A 21,522-nucleotide genomic window follows, 5' to 3' on the forward strand; every position below is an offset into this window, starting at 1 on the left:
AGATTTGACTGAGCTAGGTATTGTGTGAATCCACAGATTAGTAGGAAAATTCCCAGGGCACTGATTTATTCCAACAGAACATGTACATTAGGAGCATGGCTGCCACCAGGACCCAATCACAATGGAGAAGCATACTGGTGTGCTCCGAATAAGAAGACTGTTACCTTCGTTTTTCATGATGCTTGAAAAGGTTCTCATGAAGCCAGCTTGTTTCCCGGTTATGGACAGCCACCTGGATTCTGGATTTGACGCAATCCACTGGATACACAGCAAGCCACAGAGCAATCCCTCCGAAACCACCGCTTACCATCAAAGCCACAGGGCCTATGGAGTGACATCCACATAGAGAAATGGGAGTCCAATATCAAGGTCAGTGTTATGCAAAGCAAATTATGTCATTAGTACTGTCCCAGTTTAAAACGCAAAGTGGCAAAGCTTATAATAATATATAAATAATAAATATATATATATCCTCAGTATACACAGCAATGTATATGGAGATTTGCAGGTAAATCTACTACAAAGTGCTTGGTAACCACTATCTGGCTGGTGGATGAGGCTCAAGGAGTATTGGGATTCAAACCAGAATCATCCTTTATAAATTCAGCATTATGATAACTTCTCTGCCCAACTGGCAATTGTCCCCTAAGTAAAACCTTTCAAATTAACACAAAGTTAAAACAGTGCATATTGTGTAAACTTTGTGCAACTTTAGATTTTAAGAAATAAGGAAATACTGTTGAAAATTACTGTTCAAAGATACAAATGAACTTAAATTCTTAGGAAAGGGAGATAATTTTTTACTCACAGCTTAATGCTCCATCCATGTTTGAAAACAAATGCCAAGTGCTCAGGTACCAACATTTAACCTGCATGTTGTACCACCGTTTTCTTTTATCTATTGGCCTGGATAGCACAGTTGACCCGATAACTATTATGCAAAACCGCTGGTATACAAGCACTCACAATACCGTCATCTTTCTGAAGGTGCTCTCCTACTTACACGGAGACGGTTAGATGAGTTATTGAATAACTTAGCTCTTTGGTGGCAGGAACTCCTCTTCCTCATGTTACTTTTATGTCTGAAGCGCTTATCCCCATTATGTGTTATATTACTATGTCACGTGTATTACTGCTATGAAGAGCTATGTACATAGATGGTGCTATATAAATAAAGATACAAGGAAAAGTTTTGCTGTAGACCAGCTTATGAAAACACCCCACATTCCTTGTGAGGTCTGCTCAGCTCTTTGAGAATTTCCTTTTGCTCTTGTACGCAAGAAGAAGAGCGACCGCAGAGTTATTTGTGCACCTAGATTGTAAGTTTAGAAATCTTTCTTTGGGCCAGAAGAGCCTTGGTGATACTGATAACTAGGTTATTTAGCTGTAGTTTCTATATAAGTGAAAATTAGAGCATAGAGCAGAGGAATCAGCCGTTGGTAAACAAGTGCTAAACTTCACTCACCTATTTCATCTTTGGATTTTCCGCCTGAGGCAAAAAATGATCGACTCAGTTCATATCCCCCGAAGAAGAAGAAATAACCTGGCATTTCCCTGCATATTGTGCTTGTCAGACCCTGATAGAATCCCACGGGTCCCTCTCGGTGCACAATGCCTTTCACCACTGACCACACTGTACTGGCACAAGGGAAGCAAAACAGAAGAAGCCATTAGAATTTCTTAAACAATGCATCCAGGGATTAAAAGAGTATGGTCTAGATCTGCAAAATTTAGTTAAATCGGGTCTCGTAACGTTATGTTATCAAAATCTGTAGGTTAACCCAAATCCAAACCTAATTATGTGCAAAACCACCAGCCGTTATCTAATTAAAATAGGATGGGGGGAAGAGAGAGAGTCCCAAGTGCTATATATATCCCCTGAAACCAACACCTCGTTAAGTCAATTACGGAGCTTTGTGGATCTGGGCTCTGCATGACCGATACTCAGAAGTGCCTGAAAGGGTCAAGATGGAAATGATACAACAATGCTAGATGCACTGGCTGATGTGGCTTCAAAAAAGTATCCATACTGAATCCAATTTAAAAAAAAAAAATCAGATTTCTTAGACCTTGGGACAAAGCTTCTCAGAATGTATTTAAGAGAGATTCAAACAATATTCATGGTACAAAAACGGAGAGGTTTGAACCCTTTGAATATTAATTCATTATCTTTGATGAACAGAGTAAAACTGTTAAGTTTGTAATTTAAAAAGTTGTGGAATTGTGATTTTGCAAATAAAGAAATAGTACTAGTAGTTTTCTTTACTGCCAGAACAAACTGGTCACTTCAGCAGCAACAGGGTTGCTATACTGCACTTCTGAGTACCGACACATGACTTTAGTAACCTTCATCAAATTGATCTGATAAATGTGCTCTTTCTATTTACATGGATTATGCAGACCTGGTGGTTATTATAAAAGGCAGGCCTGCGTCAATGTGACTCTTTCATTTCAGAGAACTGAATGGTTGTGCTGGTGATTCTACACAAAGTCCTACATTAAAAAATGAAAGAAATTCAAATAAAAATCATCATCAGGAATATGCTGGTAAACAAACTCCCCCCTTTTTGCCAGATATTAACTATTCACTGGGTGATATATATCAGTCTGAAACGTATCGGCGTTCCTTACATGTCACTCTGGTGCCTTGATCAACCTCACCTCAGAGCTGGTGCAATTACATGTTGCAGAGAAAAAGACAATCTGCACCATTTATAGACACCAATTATTAGAGGATAACAATACTGCACAGAGCAACTCCTCCCCTAGCAGCTGCACACATCACTCCTATACCTCCTATTAATGCAACCTGAGCACAGTTGGTGCAAAGCACCATGATACAAATGGGTGCACAATGAAAGTAAGTCTGAATCCTTTTAGGAAAGGAAAGGTATCAGGGAAATACCAAATAAGTAACCTTGGGAAGGGAGAAATCTGATTGCCAATATTTAGAGTCAGGAAAGAATTAGTTTTTCCCTTTATGAGATATCATTGGATGATATTTCACTGGGTTTTTTTTTAATTGCCTTCCTCTGGATCAATATACTGTAAGTACAAATATAGGATAAAGTATCTGTTGTCTAAATTTAGCATAGGTTGAACTTGATGAACGTATGTCTTTTTTTCAACCTCATCTACTATGTAACTATAATGTAATAATGACCATTATTTGTGATCTAATGCTCTATCCATGTGGGTGCAAGTAATCCCACTACTGATCATAACAGATGAGAAATCTGTATTGTTGTCTGTATCAGTAGCAGAAGGAACACAGGGCACAATGGATTTGCAAATATAAACTCATTTATTTGAGACAACACGTGTTGCAAATCCGTTGTGCCTGTGTTCCTTCTGCTACTGATTCAGGACTGATAACAGGCTTTTGTTTAATCACGGGAGCACCGGTAATTGTATTATTTAAAAAAAAAAATTCAAGGTGTGCAGCATTCACTTCATATGTCTTGTTGTCTGTATCTACACTATTGTATGCTACATTTTCTGGTCAGCCTTGATCAGTTATGTGTGCATAGCATTAGGCATTACAAATCAAGGTTGTGAAATTAAGTGTGGGACATGTCAACTTTTATTTTATTTCTGGAAACAAAAATAGTCTTGCATTTTTTTTTTTTTACACTCAATTCTAATAGGTTAACAGAAGTAATTTCCCCTTCTGTTAATCTGATAAAAAGGTGTTTCATTTGTGTGATTGCTCATTTTCAGGAATCCCCTGTGTATAATAATAATAATAATAATAATAATCTGTAAGGCATGTGCAATGATTGTACTCAATACATTGCAAGACTGAAACAGTATGCAACATGCAGGCCACTTGTTTTTCTGAGTTGCTGTTATTTTGTGAATGCACTACATTTGAATAGCTAACACCATGCGGATCCTTTCTCATCCTGGACACATGCATTACTGTGACTTACTTTTGTCCTTCTGCTATCTTGCCAGATAACTGCAGCTCATGCATGGCCTGGAGACGACATTTCACCAACTCTGTGGGGCAAAGAACGAGGGCAGCAAAAACCGACGCTACGGAACCTGCAGATGCGTTCTGCAGATCACTGCAAGAAAACACAGAGAATCCATTACCAACCAACATGGGCCATTTCCCAACAATTACAGCACATCATATAACATCTACACAGAGATCCATCATTTATTAATGGCCCTAATACATAAGGTATTGTATGTATGCCTTTACTTATATAGCGCCATTAATGTACATAGCGCTTCACAGTAATACTGTATGCTATTACACTCAATTGGGAAGGTTTAATGGGAGTAAACATTTTAATTCTCTAATTAGTATGTTTAACAGAAGCATTGTATTTACAAGTAATACAAACAGTATCTGGTCATGTAATCCCTTCACACTAACTGCTACTGTGTGTCACATTTGGATATGAACTGTAATAACATTGGGATGTTATGTCCTTTTAATGTGCTATATATAATTGGGACAGTATTAAACCATTTATATTTAACATACATCATTGTAGTGCCAATGTATTTTTATAATCTCCCAAAACAGGTAACAAGGATAGTTCTAGCAATACTTTTAGATGGGATCCCAGGATCTTGTAACCTAGAGCAAGTTACTTTGTCTTCAAGTGCCTCAGGCACCACCAGTTAGACTGTAGGGGGACATCGCACCTGACAACCTCTATGTACATCATCAGTTCTATAGAAGACAATACATGATAATGCAAGTGTACGTTTGTTATAGACTGGTGTACATTTTAATGGGCCAATTTGATATCATTTCATAGATATACATGTACAGTACATAGGTAGCACAGCTTGCAACAAACCTACACATAATATTTAATCATATGTGTTTTGTATTCAACTATTTTACATAGGATTCCAAATGTAATGCAAAAGTAAAAGGGGTGTAGGGTAAGGCTGCGCTTATAGTGCTTTGCGACGGCAACACGACATCGCTCCGAAACAAATACGCTGACTCCATCGCAAGCGCTTATAGTAAGCGCGACAGAGCGTTCAAAAATTTTGAAGCCGGGTAAATTTGATTTTTTTAGAGACGGTCGCCACATGTGACTGTCTCTAAACCAATCAGAGACCGCTGCCCTTTCGTGACGTCACCAGCCTTGTCGCTTAAAATCAAATGATAACTTTTGCTAGTGGCAACGGGTGACGTCATCGGTCGCGTCGCCTTCGCCAGCACTATAAGTGCGGCCTTAGGAAGGCTGTTTCTGGTGGTACTGGCTGTTACTAGGACTATTCATTCAATGCCTGCCCTGTTAATTACTCAAGATCACTACCAGTTACTGGCATTTTCTCTCCTCAGGTAGGCGTAAGTACTGAAGTATTGTGTCCTTTGAGAAAGTCACTGTACGTATACATGTCTATATGTTTTTGCTTAGTGGGACAGTGTTTTTAAAATGATTAGAGTATGACAGTACAATAAATTGTTATGTATTCTTCCCTTTTAACCCATTCTCGGCCCAAGGAGTTAAAGACTTTTAGAATCAGGCACACAGTTAACATAAGAGGTGATATTTCAACGCAATTTTTTTTGCTTTGCACCATTTTCTCTTGCTGTTGGCATCAAAGGTAAAAATAAATAAAAAATTCATACCATCTTAGACTTGCCATACTTTTTAGAAACAAATGAAGAAAACTTCTCCACCAGTGCTCAAAATGTATATTATATACTTCTCCATAGATATGAATAAAAGGCTATGTAGCATAATCTTCAATAATCCTCTCCTCAAATGCACCTTTGTCAGAATGTCCAGGTCTATGAATGTAAGTACTACTGAACTAAGGTCATTGATGCTCATTGGTAGGGATGTGAATGAATAATAGAGACAAAAGGGTTGTCAAGGGAACCTATATAATAAAAGGAAACCTGACCCCTGTCTCAGTAATATCTAAAACAGCAACCCTTAGAGCTAGACCATTGTGTAACAAGTTCTAAATGTGCATAGTACTCACGACCCTTTTAGCATACGGTGCATCTGGTTCCAGCGTGCTCTCAGCCCAACATGTCTGACACAGTAAAGTCTCCCCCAACGGGGAGGGAAATGGAGGTGCACAGCGTGCCAACAGGTGCCTCGTGCATTCCGGAAGTAGGAAGTAAAACGATTTCAGGTGGATCACGATTTCAGGTGGAAGATTTAATGAACAGCAACAAAATCAATTTAAAGAGATCATCTTTAGAAGGAACTGACGCGTTTCGTGCATCTTCTGCACTTTGTCAGAGTTCCTTCTAAAGATGATCCTTTTTAACTGATGTTGCTGTTCATTAAATCTTCCATCTGAAATCGTGATCCAGCATCCGTTTTACTTCCTACTTCCGGAACGCATGAGGCACATGTTGGCACGCTGTGCACAGCCATTTCCCTCCCCGTTGGGGGAGACTTTACTTTGCCAGACTTTTTGACACAAGTACAAATGACGCACAGTGGCCCAGTATTTGACACTTCCCATTATAACATGTGTTAAGCAGCTTTCCCTAACACCTCATATTGACGCTACCTACAACGCACACTTACACATGTAGCGGGGTACCCTCTGGCTACTATTCTACCCAATGGGCTGGCAGTAAACCCTGGTATTAACAGGCTTGCCAGTAGTTGGTATGGGGTTTTCCCCCTTTGGTACTGCACTTGAGTGACAGCATGGGGTGGTACATCCTGTTGTAGTTGGGACAACGAGGTGCCCGCCTTCTGGCTGTACTTAACGGCAGGACCACCCTAAATTTAGAGGTTGTTCCTTCCCCCTGAGGAAGGCAGGTCACACGACTGAGAGCCTGAGATTGGGGCCTACCCATGTGCTCTTCCCTGGTGTGTGATCTAACTGGGAGGGGAGAGTACAAGTTCTACCATGGGAGATCATCTCCATACATCCCTGGAGCCTACGGCAGATGGAGGCGCTGCACTGCTAAGTATTATCTGGGGTATGGGCCCCAGAAGCCTGATCCTGTGTCCCAAAGTCATTGCGGACTACTCAGCCTTCTTGTTACCAGCAGGTATGCACCACACACACCCTGTAATGACCCCTTGGGGGGAGGGAGATTGGGGGGGAGAAATACCGTTACACACATACAGTATGGGACAAAAATTTGAACAGACCTTGTATCTGTACAGACCTTTATCAAAATTTGAACAGACCTGTATCAAAAACAGACCTTGATACAGTGACACAAACAGAAATAACGTGGCAATACTTTCCTCACTTTTGCTCAAATATTACCTTGATTTACCACTCATGAGGTGTGCAAGAGAAATGGGTATAGGCTGTACTCAATGTTTTAAAAAAAAAGATGCAAAAATCTTCAAACGGTGTTGGAACATACAGGGGAGTCCTGTCCAGACTCCATATAGATGTATGTAGGTAAGGAAGGATGCACGCAGCACGCTGAAAGAATCAAGCACCATTTATGCTGCAAAATGCACTTACTCAAAGCTTAGAGCTTAGTGCAGGTAAAAAACAGAAAATGTTGCCGCATAAATGGTGCTCGACTCTTTCAGCATGCTGCGTACATCCTTCCGTGCCTACATACGAGTTTGCAAGGACCTATTTTTTATCCTAAACCCCTCATGTTCCTTGTACAAATTAACAGGACACCTTCTGTGAGCTTTCACGTGGTTGTTCCTCTTCTGTTTTAGTCACAGCACATTTTGCTTCTTAGCCTCGTAAACATGTTTTACAAGTGTTCTTTTCCCAATTCCAGTAATAATACGCATCATATTTTCTGTTCTCATAAGAAATTCTGAGTATTTATATATTTGTCATGACACAAACCTACATCCCCACTGGTGTCTCCTGACCAGATGAATAGAGGAACAGTTGAAAACCACCAGGCCTGAACCATACTTGTGGTCCACTTGTGGGATGCGGAGGCAGGACCGAGTTTCTGTTTGATTAAAACATTGCAGGATTCATTTAAAGAACGTACGCAGCTCCAGTAGCACAACCTTTTCAGATTTGATCTCCCTCTCTCTTATCGATCCATTTTTCTGCATATTTATGCACCTTCCACACGTCGGCTCTGTCTGATGCTATTCTGCTCGCACCACTCGCGTCTTTCTACCACATGCTTTTTCCTCCATTACTCCACTAATACCTATTTGCTAACTTACACTTGCTGACCTTGCAGTGTCTGACACCTTATTTCTAGTTGTGGCTCATCCTAACACGCGAGATACACTTTTTATAAACATTATTTTATTTTGTGACAAACATCAGGGGGGCTGTTAAGAAAATTGAACAGTTGCAAAATTGATGATAAGCACCAGATTTATCAATCAAATCAAAGAAAATTCAACGGAATTAAAAATATTTATGGCTTTAACAAATCTGGTGCTGTTTTTGTGCCAGAGTACTGCCCCCATTTTGCAGCTGGGAGACTTGGATATATTGCCCACCTGGCAACCGGAATTTTCAATGCACTTGTCACCGACTTACCTTAGCGTTGCATTCTTTTCTAAGCCAACAATCCTCCTCACGACTCTTTGACAAAAGCCGTAACTCATAAAGAGCACAGAGTTCTCTGCTATATTTGCCAGGAGTGCTGGGCTGGTGCCTTTGTAGAAGCCTCTGAAGCCCACTTGTTTGTAAGTCTTTACCGCACACTCTGTGAGCCCCCTGTACATGCTGGGGAATGTCTGCATCTTCACCTTGGCAGTGTCAAAGGGCTGCCCAGTCAGGACACACGCGGTTCCACCTGCGGGAATAAAGCTTATTTTATTGGTAGTTCACATTACATAATTATAAATAGTACAGAAATAAAGAAATACACAAAATCTCAGCAAGCTCAAGAAACCCCAAAACCCACCACATTATATAACCTGTATTAGTTTCAAAAAGGAGAGCTACAGAGCGTGGCCAAATGTATACACAAAAGACAGAGAAGCCCAATGCTACATCCAATGTGACAAAAATACACAGTGAAATACTTATATATTCTCTTGAAAAAGGGTCATTTAGTTAAACCCTTTGGCGAAAGCGTTATAAGACTGCAAGCCACAACAAGGCATGACCAGAGAGCAGGTCCTCACACTAACTTCACTGTGTATTTTAGTTACATTGGATGTAGCATTGGCCTTTTCTGTCTTTTGTTGCAGAAATAAAGAAATAAAGAAGCCGGATCTCAAAAGACACAATATTGTAGCACTGCAGTGTACTGTACATTTTGCATCGTTTCTGAAGTATGTGTTTATTTTATTTGTAAAAGGGCATTCAAATAATTATTTGCCTCTCAAGTGGATAAGCAACAGAAATACTTATAAAAAGTAGAAAATGTTGAATATATTATGAAATATAAATGTTTTAGCCATATTCTTTTCTTTTTTTTAAATACAAAACTTTCATTGTCTCTCAATATATGGAAATTAAGTGTTTCAGAGATGATCTGAACACAAAATAATTCTGTGTGACTGCAGACATGCTCCTTCCTATCGGCCTTAGGCTTTGGTCCCGCTGCGTTCAGCGGTGCGCGCGGCCGCGTGAGCGTTCCTCACCAGCAGGGGTATCCTTTCCTAACCGGTCCCAGTCCCCCCTCGCTGCTGGCTCACAACGCGCTGTGACGCGTCAGCCGCCAGGGGATGCAAGAAAATTGTGATCCCGAGCGGTGACGCGTCACGTGGTGCGCTGATGAGCCTATCAGCGGCGGGGGCGGGAGCGGGAGCTGTCAGACAGCTTCCTCCACAAGGTAGGGGGTGTGTGTGTGTGTGTCAGTGTGTGTGTGTGTGTCAGCGTGTGTGTGTGTCAGCGTGTGTGAGGAGGGCATTTGTGGGGGAAGGAGGAGGGAGTGGGAGCTGCTTACCTTCCAGCAGCCCGCAGCAGCTCCCTCCTGCAGCCCGGGAGACCGGGCCCGTGGAGGGAGGGGGTGGGGGAGTAGCGGGTCCCTCCGCTCAAACCACGCCCCCACTCCCGCCCCCGCTCCCTACAGACCGCATATCGCGGACTGTGCCTGTCAGCGCGCCGCCTGTCTGCAGTGTGGGCGCGCTGACTGAGGGAGCGAGGCCTTAGCCTTATTGTCAATAAGAGGATCACACTCAAGATGCCTCTTGTACTTAGCAGATAAAGAACTGGCTGTAGTATTCATCTTATTGGCATTCAAACCTTGTGACCAGCCGGAATATAGTGGCAAGTTTTAGAGACTCATACTCAGTACTACTGTATGTACTTGGTTAATTCTCCAAGTAAAGTACATGGAGGGGATTGGCACTTTAAATGTTTCCAGGATGAGGTCTTATAAGTACAGTAACCTGTACAAAGATGGTAGTAGTTCTCGTTTACTGTTCTCATTCTTCCTTAGTGCCCTATGTTACACCCTCAAGTAAGTTCCTCCACAGCGGAGAATAATATTGTTGTGTGTCATATTTACTACAATACATATTGTAAGGCTTCTCCTACATACCCGCAGCCCCTGCTGTCAGGTCAATAGCAGCCTGAATGGCCGGGTTTGGCGCCATGTTTTCGGTGACTTTCCTCTATCCAGGAATGAAAGTGTGTCGCACCAGTCAGTGAACTGCTCGTGATGGATGTCTCTGCAGAAGAAAGAGATTTACAATAGGAGTTCATTGAAAGGAAGGGCCATTTTCTTCATGTTAGTAATAACCAGACATCAAACGTGTTCTCTGGTGTGATCTCTTATTTCTCTAACTCATTCTGCATAGTGTTTAAGGTGCAACTCCAGCATAATTTAGTTTCTCTGATCTAGAGTTCAGTGGTTCCCAAACCTTTCCTTAGGCCTCGTCCCCACTGCCCGCGCGGCGCGAACAAGATAGGGCTCTCTATGGGGCCGGCCCCAGTCACTACCTGCGCGCGCCTGCAGAAAGCCTGATGCGCGACTGCATTTTGAGAAATCTAGCGTGGCGGCCGAGCGATGGCCACGTCACGGCGGCGGTTCAGCCAATGAGGGCGAACCAGCCGCGTGACGTCATCGCCGCGCCGCCGCCAAAAATCTCGCCTTTGCTCCCCCTGCTCTTCTCTGGACGCGCGTCCCATCGCGAGCCCTAGACCACAGATCGTGGCTGAAACTGGTGCACGTGCCGCCAGGCGCTACGGTGCGCGCGTGCACGCAGTGACTGGGGCCGCAGCCATAGAGCCCGATAAAGTTGACACAAGCACCCGGTATAGAAAAAGACGACAAGCGCAAACTCTTATGGTGCATTATCAAAAAAGATTGTTTAGTGAATAGGAGGTAATATGTGAGGGCCTGGCTACCGTGCCGGTTCCTGGCGGCTTTTATACGTCAATGTCTTTAACTCATGTTCTTGCTGTACGTGCATATATTACCTTCTACTCACTAAACAATCTTTTTTTGATAATGGGTACAATTTGGACTATTTAAAAATACACTGACAACACCTTTGTGCAGTCGGTAAAGCCAATAGATTTAGATAATATTTTAACAGCTTCCAGAAAATATGGCAACTTTAGGAAGACATTTTGAGTTTTTCTCTGTGAATATCACAAGTGGTCATATAAAGAAATTTAAAAAAAAATGACATATTCTCTTTTTTTTTTGCTTGTGAAATTCAAGAAAAAGTATGCACCAAATTTCTGCTTCTGCATGAATTTAAAAAAAAAAGTTTCCTTGATTATTCACAAACCAAACTGAGATCACTTTACACATCGCTGATTAGAAACCACTTCTCCAAATGTCAAATGCTTCAAACAAGTCTTGCAATTTACAATGAACCACTTTGGGCTGCAGCAAAGCCTGCAACACATTCAATTGTTTCTTTAAAATAAATTCAATATATATGTATTTATATTTTTATTTATATAGTGCTCACAGTTGTACTCAGCACTTTACAAGAGAGACAAGGAATTATAATACAATAAGTGCAGCAAACAAGATCAGACACAAGGAAAGGAAATCTCTGCCCCGCAGAGCTTACAATCTAAATGGTATGTTGGGAGCGTTACAGACACAGCAGATGAGGGAATAAGTGCAGTAAATAGCAGTGCTTGGCCACACTGACTGGTAGGAGCAACTTTAGGTGTGAGACAGTAACCTTGAGTCCAGGCTATTGAAACGCTTCATTTAAGAGGTGAGTTTTAAGGTTTGTCTTACAGGTGGGGGGAGAGGGTTCTTGGCGTATACATTACGAAGTGTGAGGGAGTACAAGTAAGGGGCAGTAAGGGAAAAGGGTTTAAGGTGAGAGAAGTAGAGGTGTAAGGGGTGGAGAGGAGACAGTTGTGGGTAGAGCGGCAAAAACTAGCAGGGCATAACGAGATATCAAAGCAGATATGTAGGGGGAGCAGATGAGTGGAGAGCCTTAAAGCTAAGGATGGGAACATTGTAGGTGATACGAAACTTGATGGGAAGCAAGGAGGAGGATTTAAGGAGGAGATGAGCAGAGACAGCTTTGGGAGAAAGTGAAATTATTCTAGCAGCAGAATTTTCGATAGATTGAAAAGGAGAAAGTTGTGAGACACTGAGGCCTGTTAGCAATATGTTACAATAATTCAGACTGGAGAGGATAAGGGCATGCATTAGTTTTCCCAATAGATTGACAGAGGGAAGGGTGGGTCTTGGCAATATTAAGGACCAAGAAGCAACCATTTTTAGCCATGGTGTGAATGGAGAAGGAAAGGGAGGAGACAAATGTCACTCCTAGGCAACGTACATTTGTGAGAGGATAGATGGTTAATACAGGCATACCCCACATTAACATACGCAATGGGACCGGAGCATGTATGTAAAGCGAAAATGTACTTAAAGTGAAGCACTACCTTTTTCCCACTCATCGATGCATGTACTGTACTGCAATCGTCATATACGTGCATAACTGATGTAAATAACGCATTTGTAACAGGCTCTATAGTCTCCCAACTTGCGCACAGCTTCGGTAGAGGTAGGGAGCCGGTATTGCTGTTCAGGACGTGCTGTCCGGCGCATGCGTGAGCCGGCGTTTGCCTATTGGGCGATATGTACTTACTCGTGAGTGTACTTAAAGTGAGTGTCCTTAAACCGGGGTATGCCTGTACCATTTACTGGGATGGAAAAGGGGATATTAGGCCAGATTTAGGGGGACATATGAGCTCAGTTTTAGACATTAAGTTTAAGGCAGCTGTTTAAGGCAGCTGTTTAAGGCAGCTGTTTAAGGATATATGAAGTGAGCAGTGTAGGTGAGTGATGGGATGAGGTGGATGTTAGGGTGATGGGAGCAGAATAGGTGAGCCTGAAGGAGTGAGAGTGATGGGATAGGGAAACGTTAGGGATAGGGGAGAAGTGTGGGCGAGAGTGATGGGGTGATAGTGATGGAATGAGGGGGATGTTAGGGAGATGTGAGCAGTGTAGGTGAGTGATGGGATGTGGGAGATGGGAGCAGTGTAGGGGAGTGATGGGATGAGGGAGATGTTAGGGTGATGGGAGCAGTGTAGGTGAGTGATGGGATGAGGGGGATGTTAGGGAGATGGGAGCAGTGTAGGTGAGTGATGGGATGTGGGAGATGGGAGCAGTGTAGGTGAGTGATGGGATGAGGGGGATGTTAGGGAGATGTGAGCAGTGTAGGTGAGTGATGGGATGAGGGGGATGTTAGGGAGATGGGAGCAGTGTAGGTGAGTGATGGGATGAGGGGGATGTTAGGGTGATAGGAGCAGTGTAGGTGAGTGATGGGATGAGGGGGATGTTAGGGAGATGGGAGCAGTGTAGGTGAGCTATGGGATGAGGGGGATGGGAGCAGTGTAGGTGAGTGATGGGATGAGGGGGATGTTAGAGAGATGTGAGCAGTGTAGGTAAGTGATGGGATGAGGGGGATGTTAGGGAGATGGGAGCAGTGTAGGTGAGTGATGGGATGAGGGGGATGTTAGGGAGATGGGAGCAGTGTAGGTGAGTGATGGAATGAGGGGGATGTTAGGGAGATGGGAGCAGTGTAGGTGAGTGATGGGATGAGGGGGATGTTAGGGTGATGGGAGCAGTGTAGGTGAGCGATGGGATGAGGGGGATGGGAGCAGTGTAGGTGAGTGATGGGATGAGGGGGATGTTAGGGAGATGGGAGCAGTTAAGGTGAGTGATGGGATGAGGGGGATGTTAAGGTGATGAGAGCAGTGTAGGTGAGCGATGGGATGAGGGGGATGGGAGCAGTGTAGGTGATTGGTGGGATGAGGGGGATGTGAGCAGTGTAGGTGAGTGATGGGATGAGGGGGATGTTAGGGAGATGTGAGCAGTGTAGGTGAGTGATGGAATGAGGGGGATGTGAGCAGTGTAGGTGAGAGTGAGGGGATGTTAGGGAGATGTGAGCAGTGTAGGTGAGTGATGGGATGAGGGGGATGTGAGCAGTGTAGGTGAGAGTGAGGGGATGTTAGGGTGATGGGAGCAGTGTAGGTGAGTGATGGGATAAGGGGGATGTTAGGGAAATGGGAGCAGTGTAGGTGAGAGTGATGGGATGAGGGGGATTTTAGGAAGATGGGAGCAGTGTAGGTGAGTGATGGGATGAGGGGGATGTTAGGGTGATGGGAGCAGTGTAGGTGAGTGATGGGATGAGGGGGATGTTAGGGTGATGGGAGCAGTGTAGGTGAGTGATGGGATGAGGGGGATGTGAGCAGTGTAGGTGAGTGATGGGATGAGGGGGATGTTTGGGAGATGGGAGCAGTGTAGGTGAGTGATGGGATGAGGGGGATGTTAGGGAGATGAGAGCAGTGTAAATGAGGAAAGGTGAAGTGCAGACATGGAAAGGGTTTGGGAATGAAGTGCCCTTTGTTTAGTAAATCTAAAGAAAATGTATTTCTTTTGAGAACACATTGTATTTAGATTAGAACTTTTTCAGACTTTTATTTTAAGAAATGTATCACAATATATATTGTTATCACGATACATTTCTTAATATCGTTATCGTGGTGAAAATGTTGATATCGCCAAACTCTAACCAGGATAGATCTTTGTTGCGGATACCAAGTTTAGAATATGAAGGAGAAGAGGGTGATCGGCAGTATAGAAGGCAGCAGAGATCGGGCAGGATTAGTAGGGAAAAATGACCATGGGATTTTGCTTCTTATAGATCATTAGCTACTTTAGTGAGCAGTCTGTATCTTTATGCTACATAAGTGTTTCTCCTTAGTACACTCTGGATATCACCGTTTTCATGTCACTTAAACATAGGTTGTATTAGTCATATATTGTTGGCTTTTTGCAACATTGCTGGCTTCACGTGGTTTCTCAATCACTGCAATTATAAGCAGAATCCACAAATTCAGACAAGCCTGGCCACTTGGATAAGAATGTAAAAGTTTAGATGGATGGAAGTGAGGGAAAGCCAGAGAGATTTTTTATAATAATGAAGGCAAAATCAAATCAGACTTCGGCAGAAGTATAAAGGTGGAGATACCTACCTGATTTCACTACACACCGTAATTGATGGTCTCTGTAAAAATAATGCCAGAAGATAGTCAGTATTTTAATAAATCTGGCAAACAAGAGGTTAATTTGAGTTGCCAGTTACAGCTTAAAAATACATGTATTGTTTTTATGGCAGGCCAAGCCACTGAGCATGTCTAGTTGTGTGTGTTTGTCCAGAAGGGAGGTTATCTGGGGTCAGCCTATTTGGGAAATCTGATGTCACAATTCTGCGCTGACCGTAGCAATAAACAAAAAACCTTTTTTATGCATCTTAAGGGTGTGGCCAGGAAGGTATTCCAGAATTGTGTAGATCTACTAAATATAAAGATATCAGGGATCTAACAATGATTCACGGGAATTACAGATAGACCTTTGTAACATTCGTGATCATACGAATTGAATGCTAAACGATCCATGGTTGTGAAAATGCAAAGGTCAGATATCCATTTGTCACACACATTTAGGAATAATCCAGTCAAACTCACCCGAACATATTGATATGAATCACATTATTCTAAAAGCATTGGGAGATTTTATATATTCAGGCATGTTTTAATTCAATGAAGGGGGAAGGGGCAGGTTAAAGACACAACCAGAAGGTGGGCTTATGCTGTTTCAATTAAGGGAATTTAGGATATAAACCCTGCATTTGGAATATGAATTTAGAATTTAACAGAGGTGTGTCTTCTGTCAACCAGACACGTGACCTCTATCTTTCATGCTCCAATCACCTGTTTGGAAGGAACCTGATAAGTGTTATGCAGTAACACAAGTTATATTTTCTGTTCCCCCTTATTTTTTGATGAAACGGTCTGCATTTATTGTACAGTATGTTTTTGTAATAATCTTTTTCTGTAATCCAAGCACTGTAGTATTTTGTATATTACAACAGAGACCAAAGGCTCTACAAGTACCTTTTGCTATCTAAAATTAACTAGAGTTCCAGCACTCACTGACTTCGGGAAAAATGAACAAAGCTGGGCAAAAGCCAAAAGCCACCACCTTGTCTGTAGGGTCCACTGTTTACCCGCTTGTGTGACATCACTTCAAATATTATCTTGTGCTTACATTAAATTATCTACGCTTTTGGCTTATACCCAACTTTGTTCATTTTTCCCGAAGTCAGTGAGTGCTGGAACTCTAGTTAATTTTTGACTATTGGTTTCGGGGGAATTTGGGTCCCCCTGTTTCCCGGAGCACCCTGCGCATTACTACTTATACTGATTAAGTGAGTGCTGTCTATCATCTTTGCTTTGGTACATTTTGATATCTCTTTGGTGGTGGCAGCTATTAAAGATAAATATTGTGACAGAGTGAGGATAGGTATTACTCGTTTGAGGGATGCAAGAAACGCGTATGTGCGTTCATCTGGTCCATCTTCTTGTACTTGCAATAAATTTATGCTGATCTTGAGCTGCCCTGGAATTTTCAGTTATTTGCCCAAGGCTGACTGCTGTCTAGCTGTGCTCGGGTATTTACTATATTCTTGCATCCTTAACATTTCGGATTGCACGCTGTGGATACCACTGGATGTCTATGGAAGTCAACCGGGAACAGACCAGAGTGCCCTGTTATACTCTGTTATAATTGAACTGCCTATTGCTCATACCTGTTGTGCCACATTCTGTGGTTGTCAGGTGGACACCACAAGACACAAATCCCTCGCAGGAGAACATTATTTATCTTATATTGGACATCCTGAGAGTATTTGGACATGTATTCATTAACGAAAACAAGTCCTGTTTATAGATCCTCGTGATTTTTTGAGGACCACTCTTCACACTATGCTATATCATGTATTTTAAAACGGCTATACAACATCCTCAGCACAACAACACTGGAATTGTACGCTTCTGCCTTCTCTATTTTTTCTAAAACTCCTTTTCAGCCTCTCTTTCATTTTCTTTAACTGGTATTAAGGGATTACCATAGCAACCTCTGTTCTTGAAGCAGCAGCTCAAGCCCCCGTTTTTAAAATTTTCCCCATTCAATATGTGCATCAATACAATCTGCACACTGACAAGTGATTGGCCAAGTTGCAGATTGATCCGTTCTCCTGTGATCGGTCAGCGAAGATTCTGCTCGGGGGTTCACTAAATTTCTGTCAGAGCAGCAGAAGAGTACCCAAGATGCAAAGTTTTGTGTGAAAGATCATGTGACCAGGCAAGCACTAGATACAATTGGTGCACTGCTAGAGAGAGGGCAAAAGGGGTGTGCCAGAGCCTATTTCTGAAGAGGGAGGGGATGTGACTTTGTAAATGGTTGCTATAGAAACAAAAATGCTTGTTACATTAGAATACATTAAAAGGTCTTTAAATATATATATATTTTTTAAATACTACAAGTATTTTCTCATAGTACAGAACTTTTTTTTTTTTTTAAACACACACGTAGGATATTGTGCAGCTTTAATGTGTGTAAATGGCATCGGCCATTTTAAATTCCTAAAGTTAGAAAGTATCTGCAGAGCGCTAGCACAAAATGTTAAATGGTTTGCATGGTTAAAGGCAATAACCAATAAACCACACTTCGTAATATTAAAAAGGCAGCCGGTATTGCTACCATAAGCAGGTATTTGAAATTCAAATTACTCCAATGTAGTGCCAGCAAAAAATGATGCTGGAACTTCAAGTATGTGAGCATATCAATGGTTATCCAGATTTCCTTTCTGCAGTGTATGTCATGCAAGGGATCTTGCTGACGCATATTAGGAGAAAGAGAAGACAAATTGATGCTCTGCTGTATCTCTTAGCAGCCTGAAACCTGGTGAATCTTATTCAAATGGACAGGACATTTAGGGTGTAATTTTTTTTTACATAAAATAAAATATGCACAATGTGTGCAGCATCTTAAATATATCCAAAGCACTTTTATAATACTTACAACCTATGGGATGTAACTCGACATCACTACATTAGAATGCTCAGAACATATGGGATGTTCAGGTCTAAACTGTAGTGCTCAGAGCCCATGGGATGTACAGTGCTGGTTTACAATGGCCAGAACCAATGGGTTTGGCGGGTCCCGGTGCAGAGGGAGTATGGCGGAGCTCTTACCTTATCCGGAGCTGGCATCTCCTCCTGCTATGTGACGTTGCAGTGTCACATTAGCACATGATAGCAGGAGGAGATGCCGGCACTTAGAGAGGCCCCGAGCTAACCTGACAATCACAGTTTAAATGTTATGGGGAAGAGCGCAGTGCCATATGTAGTCGCACCGATGGCACCAGCATTAAGCCATCCCTGAATATCTTCCTCTGTATAGCACCATCCATGTACATAGGTTCTGAGCATTCTACAGCCAGGGCCATGGTCAAAAAGACCGTGCTGACCCGCGCTGAGGGGAAACATCATCCTATTGAGCACGGCTTTAGATGGCACTTCCGCAGGCGTGCGGAGGCGTGTGGAATTGCAGCCGACAGCATCATTTAATTTTTCCCGCTGAGGGAAGCGCAGGGCCGGTCACGTGACCGCCAAAAGCCAATAGCAGTCCGTGAAGTCGGCGCTGTGGCGTGCTAGCCCCGCCTCCCGCCCAGCTCACAAGCGCGCACGCTGACACTCATGCAGGGACACAAAAAAGCTCCTGCTTGAGCAGGAGAGATTGAGCGTCAGCGCTGCCCAGCCGTCCGATGCCTAAGGCCCGTTCTATAGTGACGTTAGTCAGCCTTTCTATAATGGTGCCGTGCGCGCACGGCAAGGAGAGTAAAACCAGCCAACAGGGGGAAAGAAGAAAAAAAGAAAGAAATCGCGCCGCTACTGCCGCTGAAAATGTAAGTATATGAGTGTGTATGTACAACGTATTAAAAAAATAATTTCATGTTTTATTTATTTTAAAAAACACACACACACACACACACACACACACACACACACACACACACACACAACGTGTGCGGCACGTACACGCGCCTTCGCACAGGCGCGCACGCACGGCCGCACACACTATATAACAGCCCTAAAGTAGCTATGTGATGTACAGAGCTCCTTTATAATATTTAGACACTACAGTAATAAAATGTACAGAGCTGCTTTATATTACTCACATTTTATTAAATTTACAGATATTTATAAAGCTATATGTGTAATGTACAGAACTGCTATGTAAGACATACTGTGTATGAATGATGCACCTGTGGAAAGTATAGAACACATTTTCAGCAGCTATTGGCAGCACCAAAGGCAGAAACATTTATTAAAATAAAGAATATTGTCCCTAACCAGTTACCAACTCCACACTCTGAACTAAAGCAAGCCAGGAGTCCCAGGGGCGAACAGCACAGTAGGAAGGACAGAAAGCAACCAGGAAGAGAGGCCCGGGTAATGTTATATCACCAGAACACAGGGAAGGACACACACAGTCACACGTAAGGGAGGCTGATCACACAGGGAAGGACACACACACACACACACACACACACACGGGAGGATCAGCACACCGGGATGGACACACAGTCACACGTGGGGGAGGATCAGCACACAGGGAGTGTGTGTGTGTGTGTGTGGGATCAGCAGCACACAGGGAGTGTGTGTGTGGGATCAGCAGCACACAGGGAAGGACACACAGTCACACGTGGGGCAGGAACAGCACACAGGTGTGTGTGTGTGTGTGTGTGTGTGTGTGTGTGTGTGTGTGTGTGTGTGTGTGTGTGTGTGTGTGTGTGTGTGTGTGATCAGCAGCACACAGGGAAGGACACACAGTCACACGTGGGACAGGATCAGCACACAGGGAGTGTGTGTGTGTGTGTGTGTGTGGGATCAGCAGCACACAGGGAAGGACACAGTCACACGTGGGGGAGCACAATAGCAGAATAACTTGTGCATTAAATGTATAATACAGTGAGGACACGCAGGATGAGATTCCGTGCAGGACAGGAAGACACAGGAGGACACAGCATCACCTTCACACGCAGAAGTGTGAGCACAGGAAATACAGAGTATGTACTGGAGAGAGAGACCTGATAGAGGCTCCCCCCTGCTGACACAGACATGCGGCTAGCTGTATGTGTGAGGACATGTCCCGATATGTGGCAGAGGTTAAAATCAATGGCGATACATACCACGTATCTGTACCCGGCCAGAAACCTCGTCTCCCTCGTACTGTAAGCTGGCCCCCGCCCACATCAGCCACTCACTCCTCTGCCGTCCTATAGCACACCCTATAGCACACCCTATGGCTGCCAGCCTGGTAGAGGAAGCACATCATCCAGGTGTCCTACATGGCGAGGCGGACCGTGACACCAGGCACATGTCCTGTATTGTATCCTTTACAACGTGTGCCCTATAACAGAGATACTACACTGTTGTTGGAAGCTCAATGATCCTATCAGCAAACCCTACCTATGTGTTTGGGTACCAGCCTATAATACAAAGTGCAGCAGTCTGTTCGTGTAAGTCAATATCGCTGGCTGATATTGTTTAATCAGCGGTGCGCAAACTGGGGGGGGGGGGGGGCAAGATTATTTAGGGGGCGGGGGGCGGGCTGCATGCGGGGAAACCTGGGGGCGGTCGGAGCTGTGCACGGGCGGCCAGAAGCTCCGTGTTGAGGCTGCTGGTTCTCTGCTCTGTGTCTTGCAGAGGGGGCGGGGCTTCTCTCTGCACACAGACAAGCCTCCTCTTGCTGTCTGTTTGCCGCCCCAGTTTTCAGCAGCCCACGGGGGACTAAGCAGAAGCATGCCAAGTACTCCCCCGAGCTCCCCCCCCCCCAGGTTAAAGTGTGTGTGTGTTGTCTGTTGGTTGAGATTGTGTGTCTTGTCTGTCATTGTGTGTGTGTTGTGATCAAGTGTGTGTGTGGGTGCTGTGATTGAGTTTGTGTGTGTGTTGTGTCTGCTGGTTTTGAGGTGCTGGTTTTGAGTGTGTGTTGTGTCTGTGTTTTATGATTGTGTGTGTTTTGTGTCTGTGTTAGTTGTGATTTTGTGTGTGTGTGTGCGTTGTGATTGAGTATGTGTTGTGTGTTGTGATTGAGTGTTGTGTGTGTTGTGATTGAGTATATGTGCTGTCTGTGTTGTGATTGTGTGTGTGTTGTGTGTGGGGGTGTTGTGATTGATTATGTGTTGTCTGTGATTGTGTGTGTTGGTTGTGATTGTGTGTGTGTTGTGATTGAGTGTGTTTGTGTTATTTGTGTTTGAGTGTGTTGTGTCTGTGTGTTGTGATTGTGTGTTGTGTCTGAGTAGGTGTGGGTGTGTGTTGTGATTG

At 43.4% G+C, this 21,522-nt stretch overlaps 1 protein-coding gene across 1 annotated transcript in view; it reads right to left on the reverse strand.

The window, feature by feature from the left end:
* Nucleotides 1-20,771, reverse strand: part of LOC142490764 (mitochondrial ornithine transporter 1-like) — a 21,632-nt gene extending 861 nt beyond the window's left edge. The window contains 8 exon segments of the mRNA XM_075593183.1: nucleotides 165-228; nucleotides 230-324; nucleotides 1,466-1,638; nucleotides 3,933-4,070; nucleotides 8,443-8,701; nucleotides 10,400-10,529; nucleotides 15,325-15,356; nucleotides 20,388-20,771. Of these exon segments, the coding sequence (XP_075449298.1) occupies nucleotides 165-228; nucleotides 230-324; nucleotides 1,466-1,638; nucleotides 3,933-4,070; nucleotides 8,443-8,701; nucleotides 10,400-10,454 (784 nt within the window). The 5' untranslated portion in view covers nucleotides 10,455-10,529; nucleotides 15,325-15,356; nucleotides 20,388-20,771.
* Between the last annotated feature and the right edge of the window lie 751 nt (nucleotides 20,772-21,522).

This window comes from Ascaphus truei, chromosome 3, assembly GCF_040206685.1.
Source record: "Ascaphus truei isolate aAscTru1 chromosome 3, aAscTru1.hap1, whole genome shotgun sequence".
NCBI classification, from domain to species: domain Eukaryota; kingdom Metazoa; phylum Chordata; class Amphibia; order Anura; family Ascaphidae; genus Ascaphus; species Ascaphus truei.